This window comes from Conger conger, chromosome 2 (genome assembly GCF_963514075.1).
Source record: "Conger conger chromosome 2, fConCon1.1, whole genome shotgun sequence".
Lineage (NCBI taxonomy): Eukaryota > Metazoa > Chordata > Actinopteri > Anguilliformes > Congridae > Conger > Conger conger.
This window is the reverse complement of record NC_083761.1, coordinates 78573798-78586180: the sequence shown is the minus strand read 5'-3', so window position 1 is coordinate 78586180 and position 12383 is coordinate 78573798. Positions and strand designations below refer to the sequence as shown.

Sequence of the window (12383 nt, the reverse complement as noted above, 5' to 3'; positions counted from 1 at the left end):
AATCTGAAAATTGATCAACGTTCTGACAATGAATCTAGCAGAGACTGGGGTTTAAGTACATAAAGGGAAGTAACATACTAGGCGGGGCATGGGAGTGAGGAGGGCTTAACAAATAAATAACAGGTGAGGAACATGATAGGGTAATAAAACAATAACAAGGGCTAAACGAAAACGTGGACTGGATACACATAGACCCACACATAATACATACGGCTCCGGATTAGGGACAATTGCACAGAGTTAGGAGATGTAGTGAGAGTGGGCGGCAAGTGTGAACACTTCACTGAATCAAAGCAAGTGATCAGTGATAGAATAGAGAGGCGGAGTTACAGAGCAGAATCGAAACTGGAGATAATGGTGGATGAGCAAGTAATAGGTGGCTGACCTGCGGTTAAGTGATCTTAAATGCATGAATATAAATAACTTTCTATTAACTCATGATTTTGACTAATACTGAGTGTCAGGGGCGTAGGTTTCATTTCAACATTGGGCGGGACACATTAAGCGGGGGTCTGGGTGTTCTCCCCCCAGAAATTCTCACTTAATTTCCTGCATTCTGGTGAATTTTTATGTACCAATTTGCTCCTCTTCTGCATCAATTTATTGTGTAAATTAATTTCATTTATGTAAAGGAAAAGACATCATTCAGGTAGGCTACCAATATAGTGACTGTTCAATGGCTTTTAAATCAAAATCTTCACATTTCCCTCAAACCGTTTGCAAACACAGCGAACAGAATGCTAACGGAATGTTTTAATTGTTCGCAAACGTTCGCCTGTTTGCTGAACTTTAACGCACCTCAGAAAACTTCAGGCACAAGTTATAAACTAGATAACGTTAGTGTTTCATTCGCAGATACTCTCATTCAGAAACACTGAAGGGAAAACAAGCGTGATAGCTGCTTACACTAGACTCACTACACTATCATGAAATAATGATATGAAAGGTGTATGAAATAATTGTAAAATAGGTAAGAAGGATATCTAAGTGTTTAGACCCTCTGTGCTGTTATTTTTACCTGTATTGGGGAGGAGATTATCATTCATTATGTTTTGGGGGGGGGGGGGGAAATTCACCTCTTCTAAATATTGAGGGGGCCATGTCCCCCCTGCCCCCCCCCCCTAAATCTACGCCCCTGCTTAGTGTGTTGAAACTAAAATGTATACTCTGTTAAAGTTAGACTGTAAATGCACATGTGCTTCACAAATACCGTTACAATGATTTATAATTAAAACTGAAAAGAAGACTTTCATTTTTAGTTATTTTCGTGCAGATTCACTTTGAACGCTGAGCGTTGACTATGGCAAGCCGTTTTAATATGGAGCCAGATTAGAGACTTTGTATTTAAACTAGCTCACTGGCCTTGCCATTAGGTAGCTCATGGCATGATCCTGTCATGATGAGTGGCCCTGGGACTTGCCCAATCCTAGACATACTTTGAAGCTTGGAGCTCAATAGCCTGAGGCCTCTACTGCATATGTTGAGGTGAGAACATTGTGCTGAACTCTAAAGCCATCTATATCCTTCATCCATGTCTGGTTTATTCAACTTAACAAATTAAAGGTTCAATAGGTAATTTCTGACAAATGTACTGTGTCTGTATAGAACAACACAGTCTCCTCTGGTTACTGACCTTGTTAACCTCCAGTCCTTATTCTTAATTGTAATGTAAACACAGGAGGTGCTAGTCCATTAACAAGTTTAAATATAAGGCACATATCTGTATATTGTTTAAAGCTGTCCATACAGAATAAATTATACTTGAAAATAATGTGACAATGGTGGTTAATTTTTTTTTTTTGGCTTTTTGTCCAGGACTTTCAGTGTTTGTTTGTAAAGTGATTCAACTGGTCTTAAGATAGCAACTCCTGTTTGAGACCAGGTAGTCAGGCAATAATTAAAATGAGAAAATATCATCTCATGTATGTAGCTGGCCTTGCTATTAGGTAGCCCAACCCTAGGCATACTTTGAAGCCAAACATTGGAGCTCAATAGCTTTATTATGTTGAGGTGAGAACATTGTGCTTAACTCTAAAGCCATCTATATCCTTCAAGAATTATACATCCTTGTCTAGTTTAGTCGACTTTACAAATTAAGGATGAGGCTTTAACGTTTTTTTGTTTACCAGTACTTGTAAATTAACGTTAGCACACAAAAAACCAGCATCACTCGGACTGGCTGCCAGCCTCCATCTTGCAGATAACCTATCATAAAGAGAGTTGGATTGAGAAGAGATTGTCTAAAAGGCAATGCAGACACTCCCGCACACATCACGCCCACAGTGTTACTGGTACTGAAGCAAGGGGAAACCATTGGTGTGTCATGCTTTTTGGTACATTTTTTTTTTAGTTTGTTTGTTTGTTGTCCATCCATCCATCCATCATCACCCGCTTATCCGGAGTCAGGTCGCGGTGGCAGTAGGCAAAGCCGGGTATTCCAGGTGTCCCTCTCCCCAGCAATGCATTCTAGCTCATCCTGGGGGATCCCAAGGCGTTCCCTGGCCAGGAGAGATATATAATCTCTCCAGCGGGCTCTGGGTCTCCCTCGGGGTCTCCGCCCAGTTGGACGAGCCCGGAAAACCTCCAAAGGGAGGCGCCCGGGAGGCATCCTGATCAGATGCCCGAACCACCTCAATTGGCTCCTTTCGACGCGAAGGAGCAGTGGCTCTACTCCGAGCTCCGAGTACACCATTAAATGTCTTTTCCACCATAATTTGCATTGTCGACACCTGTTTGAGTCATAGCTTAAATAGTCCCCAAGGTAGTCAGGGAAGACAGTAGGAATTGGTGATCAACAGTGTCAAATGCTGCTTTTGATTTAGCTGGACCTGGAATTTACTTTTTGTTGCATTTAAATAATCTGCAACGCTGCAGATTATTTAAAAGCTGCAAAAGTTCCAGCCATTTTATATAGCCTTTAGTAACTAAGGGGAACAATAAGGCTGTGCATTTTTTACTGCTGAACTACTTTTGTCTTAAAAATTCGCTATGAATGACATGAGGCGCGTGAAGGCCAAAAAGGCCTCAGGAAAGGAAACCTCTGATTTAAAATGAATAAGATGCGCTTTTGATATCATTGTAGAGTACAGGCAAATGCATTTATATAAATTGTATGAAGCAGAAATAAAGTGTTGTCCTCAAAGGCCAATCCGAGAAACTTCCTTTTTCTGGCGAAGTGAAGAATAAGTGCGAGGGTATTCCAAATTGAATCCGCTCCGACCCCCTCCATGACTCCCCTCCTCTGTTAAGGGCTCCCTCACATGATCCATGACTAGTATGTCACTGGAGGAAAGAAGTGAAGCGATCATTTTATTTCTGTTTGGAAAGGGGCCCAGCTCTTTAAAGGACGTACTCCTTTTTTTTCTTCTTTTTTTTTGGCATTTGACAGACGCTCTTATCCAGAGCGACGTACAGTTGATTAGACTAAGCAGGAGACAATCCTCCCCGGGAGCAATGCAGGGTTAAGGGCCTTGCTCAAGGGCCCAACGGCTGTGCAGATATTATTGTGGCCACACCGGGATTAGAAACTAGACTATGGAGTCTAGTTTACCGTTACATAAAAATATATCAAATTGTACAGAGACCAGGGGCCTCATTTATAAAACTGTGCTTAGGATTCACGTCAAAAGGTTGCGTAAGCATGAAACCTAGGACGTGCGTACGCAAAAAAATATTCTGATTTATAAAACAGTGCATACGCACGTCCCACGCCAGTTTTCCTTTATAAATCACAATCAACTCTAAATGTGGCGCAACTTTGCCAGCTTCATGTCCCGCCCACAGTTGCCTATAAATAGGCAGTGAAACACCCCTAATGAATATGCATTTCACGAATGGCAAACGCTGAAAAGAAGGCCAAGAAAAGGGATTTCAGCCATTTGATTGCCTCTGAAAAGCTACAGGTGTGGGAATTATCCTGATTGATTGTAAATGACGAACAGTTCTGCACAACGAATGTGATGATGACGATGATAATAATAATACACGTTATTTGTCTAGCACCATTGAAAACACAGCTACAAAATTAAGAGATAAAACGAACAAAAATTAATAACAATAAACACATTATAAAACATAATATATGAATATGATAACAATATATGAAACTATGCTCGTATCTGCCCGACTGACGCATTGTAAACGGCATCAGTGCAGCGCAATTTGTCCGACTGTTCATCATATTATTTATGAGAATACATTTAATAACATGAAGTATTGTTTAACAATTCGTCTACATATTTGAGGGATTTTACAACAACATCTCCGTTTATATTTATCATCCTAAATCATATTTTTTGGGCACTCCAGGGAGCATCAATCAAACAGCTGTTTGTTTATTCGTTGTAAGAGAGGCTTTTATCCGATTTTGCAAATTAACTCTTCGTATATGATACGTGAGAGGTAATATTTCATTACATTACATTACATTACATTGCATGGCATTTAGCAGACGCTCTTATCCAGAGCGACGTACAACAAAGTGCAAATTAAACACAAGAACAAGTGCAAAGAGGACCTGAGAGGACAGTATAGTTCCGAGTCCTAGTGTAAACATGCAGAAAATCAGAACCCTTTAAGAGTACAATCAACAACAATGAATTTCGATTTATTTTACACAGTGGCATCTGTTGTATATCATTTTCGACTGCTCTCGTCGCCAAATGTTGTGTTGCACTTAGGATGGGAGAGAACCCGTACAGCGAGATTCAACAACACAACACTTTAATAAGTATAACAGGGACGAAGCACGTCCTTACAGCAGCCATACCCAGCCACAACTCCCGGCAAATCTTTATACCTTTTTACATCCTGTTTCACTTCCCGTTTTCCTGGTCTTACGTCACGAGCATTGAAGGCACAGTTTCTCATTTCTCCAGTTAATGTGCGTACGCATGGGTCAGAGTTTCCGTGGAGGACCGCACATTTTCCCGTCAAGTTCGTTTTTTATAAATGCCAAAGTTTGCTTAGAAAGTGGCGTACGCATTCTTTTGTGCCTACGCAACGTTTATAAATGAGGCCCCTGGAAAGTAAAATCATTAGGCCAGTTGCCTATGGTAAAATCGACCGGGTGTTATATTCTATCAGCCAAATAATAAGTGACCACAGAATGTTGAGTGCGCAACCCGGTCTGTAACAAAGTTGTTCACAGCATCATATTTACAGATTACATGCCAATCTAGTCTGGCAGGCAGAAGCCATAGGGATGAGGGATGAAAACATGAAGAATTATAATTTTAACCGATGCCTTTAAAAAAGAAAAAGACTCACAATCACTCACAAAGTGGATGTAAACTACAGGGATTTCTGCAACTGTGAGGTTGTACTGCAATATGTCAATGTAAATGTAAATATTTAATTTGGCAATTAGGCTGACTTCTAATGGACTTGCAATGTTGACATTTAACTATTGAGATGGCCGAAAACGAGTTTGAAAATGCAATTAAATTTCTCAGTAATTCAGTAAAAAAAGCAATCATAAGCAGTATCGGTTTCTACTAAAGACAACAGTTAATGTTTCCTGGGAGGTAGGGAGGGACAGGGAGAGGTGCAGCTTGAAGAGGTGTGTCTTCAGTCTGTGCTTGAAGATGGCAAGAGATTCATTCTGCTGTTCTGAACTCCACGGGGAGTTCGTTCTACCACCGTGGAGCCAGAACAGACAGTAGTCGTGAGCAGTAGGTGGAATTTCTGAGAGGGGGAGGCGCCAGGCGGCCTGTGGTGGCCGAACGAAGAGGTCTGGCAGGCGGGTAGGGTCTGATGATTTTTTTGGCACTAAGATGGGGCTGAAGGAAGGCAGCAATGTTTTGAATTTGATGCAAGCCATGACAGGCAACCAGTGGAGGGAAGTAAGCAGGGGGGTGACATGTGAGTGTTTGGGAAGGTTGAAGACTCACAGTTTTGTGCCCCTTCTTTTCTGGAAAACTACATATTTCCAAATTACATTTAGTAAATGGTAGTTATTAAACAATATTAAGCAAACACAAACTTGTATTTTTCTCATAATGGATAATGCATAATTCCTTCTCAGCGGCCGTACTCCCACGAAAATATGGTCATGTTAGCATACAGATATCAGGTAACCTAACTTGGCTAGCCTGAGTGATATGACGGCCACTCTGACTTGAGGATGAGCTTTTATATTTTGATGTAGTACTACAACCTTAGAGTTTTTAACCGAAATTTACAGAAGAAGAATTGGATGAGGGAGAGAGACATTGGAGGATGAGGCAGCCAAAGCTAACAGCCTACCCACATATTTTAAGCATTTAATCCAAATAATCTCAACTGAAACAAGTGTGCCAGTGCTCCTTTAAAAATGCTTGAGGTGGCCCCTAACAGCTAGCAGTAGAAACCGCAGAGGGAAGAAGCCTCTTCACTGCCTAACTGTTGTTTATACTGTATCACAAAAAGAATTACCGAATGCGGAATGAATCTGGTCATAATCAACGAACCGAGCTTTTGCCAAAATAGGAATCACAGGGGGGCTCCCACGCAGACATGGGGAAAACATGCAAACTCCACACAGAGAGGCCCCCGCCGACCGGGATTCAAACCCAGGACCTCCTTGCTGTGAGGCAGCAGTGCTATCCACTGCACCATCCATGCCACCCTGTATTAGCAATGTGTATTATTAAATGCTAGAACCGCCCTTGAACAGCACAGTTAAATCTTTTTCTTCCTCAAACTACACATGCTCTAAACCACAGATCTCCAAACTCCAAAGATAAAAACATATTTGTAAATACATTTTTAAAATACTGCAAATCTTATGGCTGCCATGACAATTTCTGTTTTGACAAATCAAAACAAAGTGGGTGTGATGAATACAGGTAAATAATTGCTTTTGAATCTACTGACGAGCTTGTGCTCAGAGAGTTTTTTTTTCCTTTTGAGGTCATCAAATACTTTGTGTTCTCTGGTGCACACTGTGGTGTAGAAACTCAGTTGCATTCATGTGCTCCTTCCAGGCGGGTGAGATCTGACTCAATGTCCAGTCTTCTGTCAATGGAGAGTGACCATTCCATGGATAAACCACCAGATTTCAGAAAGGAGACTGAGTGCATGGAATCAAAGGGGTGAGGTCACCTGGCCCACAGTCTGGTGTGTCTCAACTGAACTAATAATACAACTAAAGTTATACACAGTGGGTTCCAGAATTATTGGCCCCCGTAATAAAAATAAGGAAAAAAGGCTGCATATAATAAACAACACTTGGCTGATACACCCTGAGCAGTGGCTCTCCTCCTACTTGCATGGCAAGTCCCAAATTTCCTCAGGGGTTGGGATTGTCTAAATCAATGGTGAAAATGCTAAATCTCCAGTTCGCTAGCTCACAACATTCCAGGCGCCGGCCAGAAAAAAGAGCCCGGAGAATACAAGCCTGATCTACAAGCCTTTTTAGTGTAAAATTCCCTCACTAATTAGTGGACACACAATTTTAGCCACTAGTGGTTATCTTCAGTTCATATATCCATTGATGCATTCACGGCTTAAAATATTCATTTCCCAATGATAAGAATTTTCTCTCTCCAGTGTCAGAGCTCTGTCCCAGCCTAAAGAAGTAACCTGTGACGTCTGCCCGGCCAGAGCTGTGAAGGTCTGTCACACTTGCTCTGCCTCCTACTGTGAAGCTCACATCAGACACCATTACAATGCAGAAGAAATGCAGAGACATAAACTAGAGGACATCAATGATGACTTGGCCAGGAAACTCCTTTCAGGCTCTATGGGGACAAAGAAGTGTGACACACAGGTAAGAGGCCCTCACTTATTCCCCCAAAGGTGTTTGTGCCTGTCAGGTATTCACATGTTCCCCTGGCCTGTAGATTCACACACCCATTCACTCCTCTTTACAACACCAGTGATGCCTGTAGTCTTTAGTGTTTATTGTGGTTCTATTTGTTTCTGCATTTACCTACAGTCGTCAGTGGAAGATGCTCAATCTTTGTACCAAAGTGGTTGGAACGAAGAAAGGAGTAAGTATTGTCTGGCGTACGTTTTGCTACGGACTACAAGCAAACAATTCCAAGTTACACTAAAATTTACAGAATGTCAAGAAACTAAAAAATGTTAATGTATTTTGGGCTCTGTTTACAATAGTGAGTCTGTATATTTTATTTTCCTAAGCAGGGCAGATATGTGTACGAAAAAAGTTACTTTTAAATTAACTAAACTGCACTGTGAACTGAAAATGTTGAGGCAAGATGTTGGAAGCGTGATTGTCTAGAAACATGATTGCAGAAATTGCCTGAAATGTGTAAATCAAGCCAGAATATAGCATCATAGCTGTGTTAGCCAATGCAATAACACAAAAGTCATGATGCAGTTTGCCAAATATTTTGTACTGAAAGACAATAATGTTTCTATATTTTTTAAAGAACAGTTATAGTCTTATTGTTTTATTATGTGCAGCCACAGATTTTTACATTTCATTTGGCAGACGCTCTAAGGATTATGTTGCTGGGCAAGACTGGAGCAGGGAAGAGTGCAACTGGAAACACCATCCTGGGGAGAGGGGTGTTTAAAGTGGAAGTTTCCCCTGTGGCTGTTACCTTAAGGTGTGAGACACATAGTGCAGGGGTGGCAGGGTGGAGTGTTACTGTGATCGACACACCTGGGATCTTTGACATATCTATTTCTCATGATGAAATCAAGTGTGAAATGGACGAAAATGTCAACCAATTTTTCCTGCTACTGGTCAGGCTGGGGAGATTCACATTGGAAGACAGGAACACTGTAAAATGGATCCAGGAGAATTTTGGAGAAGGCGCTTTGAAATACTCATCGGTCCTTTTCACTGGAGGAGATGAGCTGAAAACACCAGTGGAGGAGTTTCTGAGAAAAAGCAGGATCTCCAGGAATTCATCAACAGCTGTGGTGGCAGATATCATGTCATCAACAACAAAGATAAGGACAACCGCACTCAGGTTATAGACCTGCTGGAGACGATTGAGACAGTGCTGTTTAACACAAGAGGATACCATCACACCAATATGATGCAGCTGGATCCAGGAAAGATACAAGCAGAGGAGGAGAGAAAGAGAGAGGAGGCTGAGAGAGAGCTCAGTGCACAGATAAAGAGTTTGAATGAGTACTTGAATAAGGGAGCAATTGTGATGGCAAATAACGGAAAGCTGAATTTTGAGACCATGAGAGAGAGGCAGGAGGCCCTGAGAAAGCTTGAGGTGACTGAGAGAGAGAAGCTGGAGGCCCTGAGAAAGGATGAGGTGACAGAGAGAGATGGTGGAGGCCCTGGGAAAGGATGAGGTGACTGAGAGAGAGATTGTGGAGGCCCTGGGAAAGCATGCAGTGACTACGAGAGAGATTGTGGAGGCCCAGAGAAAGTTTGAGGCGACTAAGAGAAAGGTGCTGGAGGTCCACAGAAAGTCTGCGGCGACTGAGAGAAAGCTGGAGCTCGAGAGAATGCCCTGGGGCCACCGGTGCTCCTTCAGAACGTATCCGGAGGCCATGCAATGGAGAAAGGATGAGGTGACTGGAGGCCCTGGGAAAGGATGAGGTGACTGAGAGAGAGATGCTGGTGGCCCTGGGAAAGCTTGAGGTGACAGAGAGAGAGGCTGGAGGCCCTGAGAAAACTTGAGGTGACTGAGAGAGAGGTGCTGGAGGCCCAGAGAAAGCTTGTGGTGATTGAGAGAGAGAAGCAGGAGGCCCGGAGAAAGCATGAGGAGGCTGAGGAGAGAGAGAGGCAGGAGGCCTGGAGAAAGCGTGAGGAGGCTGAGAGAGATGCAGGAGGCCCGGACGAAACTTGAGGTGACTGAGAGAGAGAGGCAGGAGGCCCAGAGAAAACTTGAGGTGACAGAGAGAGAGGCAGGAGGCCCAGAGAAAACTTGAAGAGGCTGTGAGAGAGAGGCAGGAGGCCCGGAGAAAACCTTGGGTGATTGAGAGAGAGAGGCAGGAGGCCCAGAGAAAGCGTGAGGAGGAGGCCCAGAGAAAGCATGAGGAGGCTGAGAAGAGAAAGAGGCAGGAGGACCAGAGAAAGCATGAGGAGGATGTGAGAGAGATGCTGGAGGCCCAGAGCTTATCTTTGAGGATGATGAGACAGAGGCAGGAGGCCCAGGGAAAATCTTGGATGACTATGAGTGAGAGGCAGGAGGCCCAGAGAAAGCATTTTGCGACTTGCATAATTTCATGAAAAATCAAATGTTCCCAGAATTAAAGTAAACCTTTTTGCTAAATGAGGGACTAAAGTAAATGCAATGCAGAGGCTACATGAGCAGCTTGGCTCATCTTGTGTTTGAGCACATGCATTCCTAGCAGAAGGTAACATATTAAAATGCTTAGCAGTCCTGGTTGCTTATAATTAAACTAGTGTGACTAATGTAGTCATTTGTAAATTATTTGTTGATCAATAACAACATTTATAAACGGCTCACAGGGGATCATAATATGACGCTTTTTTATGCATTCTTAAAAATTGTTACGTTCCATGTTGCTTTCGCTCTGTTTTTCCCTCCTTTTTTACTCTGCGGGTGGCCATTCACCATTCCATTCGCTGTCCCTCCCGTCAATCATCATTATTCTGGTCCCTCTCTACCAATCACATCCCTCCTCTGCTAGATAAAACTCACTCTCATCTCATTCAGCTCTCCCTGTGTGGGTGTGCATATGCATATGAAAACCCGGAACTAGTTATTCCCCTACTTCTGCGTATGTGTGGTTGTCTGTATAGTCCAGGCCCTGGGGCAGGTAAGATAGAGGCCTCTATACACTGTTGCTACACATAGGTGGACACATTAGGTAAGGGGTGGTTGCCATCTGTGTCATTTGTGCTTTCTTAGAGTAGTCAGATAGGCTTTTGTTTGTTTGTTTGCAAAGTTAGTCAGTCAGCCTACCTTTGGTTCTAGCTTGGTTTTGCTTTGTTCATTTCATTTATTTGGAAACATCCGTATCCCTTGGCCTTGTGACCTAAATGCGTTCTTCGTTCTATAAATACAATTGTATCAATTGTAAATAATATTTCTTGCAATTTGGTATATCTACCTTTTTGCACTTTCATTCTTGTTTGGTCTGCATTATTTACACCAAACGCGCACAACACCCTTCTACCTGGTCAAATATATATATTACGCACTCTTACCCCAAGACACCAGAGAGATGTAACAAAAGGGCTGATGTTTGTTATACGCATATGTATGAACTGAGGGACTGAAATTTGAAAGATTCCTCTGCAGTAACATAAATACAGATACATTTCATAAAAATACATTCAAGAAAACTTGCTAGCAAAGTAATAATATGTACACATGATCTATGGTGGGCAGAGCTGAAACACCTGCCTTGCAGACAACACTGTGGGAAGGAAAGTGCCAAATGTGAAACTATTTTCTTTTTACTTGTTGCATAGTGCGTGTTTCTTGAGAAAGTGTTTACAAAAGCTAGACTAGATTCCACAGCTCTGAAAATGCACTGAATACTGTCAAGGCCGGGTCTAGAACCCTGGGAACTCTGGCGTGCTAGTCAGATGCCAATCCCCTAGACCACCAAGCACTGAGGATGACTCAATTGCGGAGTACTGCAGGTATAGTCCAATTATTTATTTGAACGAAATACAAATTTCCAAAAGCACAGAAGATTTACAAAACAAAAACAGGATTTTCCAAAATTCCATAAGGCCAAAAAACAACACAGAACTAAAAAACTCCAAAAGGTAGCCAAAACACAAAGGGCAATCCAGTCTCGTAGCGTATAAACAATCCAGGGTCAAAAACAGAATATCCAATCAAGGTATAGGTAGACAGTGAATCAGACAGGGTTACTCACGGAGGGTTAAGGTGAAGATTCAACAAAGACCAAGTGAAAAGGACCGGGCTATATACAGGAGACAATGGGCAACACTATTCACAAGACTAACAACAGGTGCGTATAACAAGACAATTAAGCAGTGAGACAAAATCAATTTAGTGACACCTAGTGGCTAGCAACACAAAGTACAACACTGACAGAATACACTGGAAATTAGATACACTGATCAGCCAACCACCTGCTTAAACCTGTTTTTCATGATTAAAACTGCTTTAAACTGTATTCACTTGTCTATAAAAACGTAATACTTTATTATATGATATGTGTACTTATATAAGCAGATAATCATAAGTCAATTGCGGGGTTGTGTATGCACTGTTTTGTAATTTACAGTTTTTTTTACAATCACTTGGAGACTAATTTCAGAACCTTGGAAACGGATTACTTGTAACAACATTCCATGTTTAGATCATCAGTGTTTTTGGATAAATAAGTCAACTGACACCAATTGACTCAGGCGGTAAGAGCAGTCGTCTGGCAGTGTGAGTGAATGGGTGAATGACAAGCATCAATGGTACCGCGCTTTGAATAAAGGCGCTATATGAATGCCAACCATTTACCAATGA

At 42.1% G+C, this 12383-nt stretch overlaps 1 protein-coding gene across 1 annotated transcript; it reads left to right on the top strand.

Moving 5' to 3' along the window:
• Positions 1-6950: 6950 nt before the first annotated feature.
• LOC133121349 (GTPase IMAP family member 7-like) lies at positions 6951-9513 on the top strand. The gene is given in 4 exon segments (XM_061230550.1): positions 6951-6969; positions 8438-8842; positions 8845-9224; positions 9265-9513. Coding segments are annotated over 4 exon segments (1053 nt in total).
• The last annotated feature ends 2870 nt before the right edge of the window (positions 9514-12383 follow it).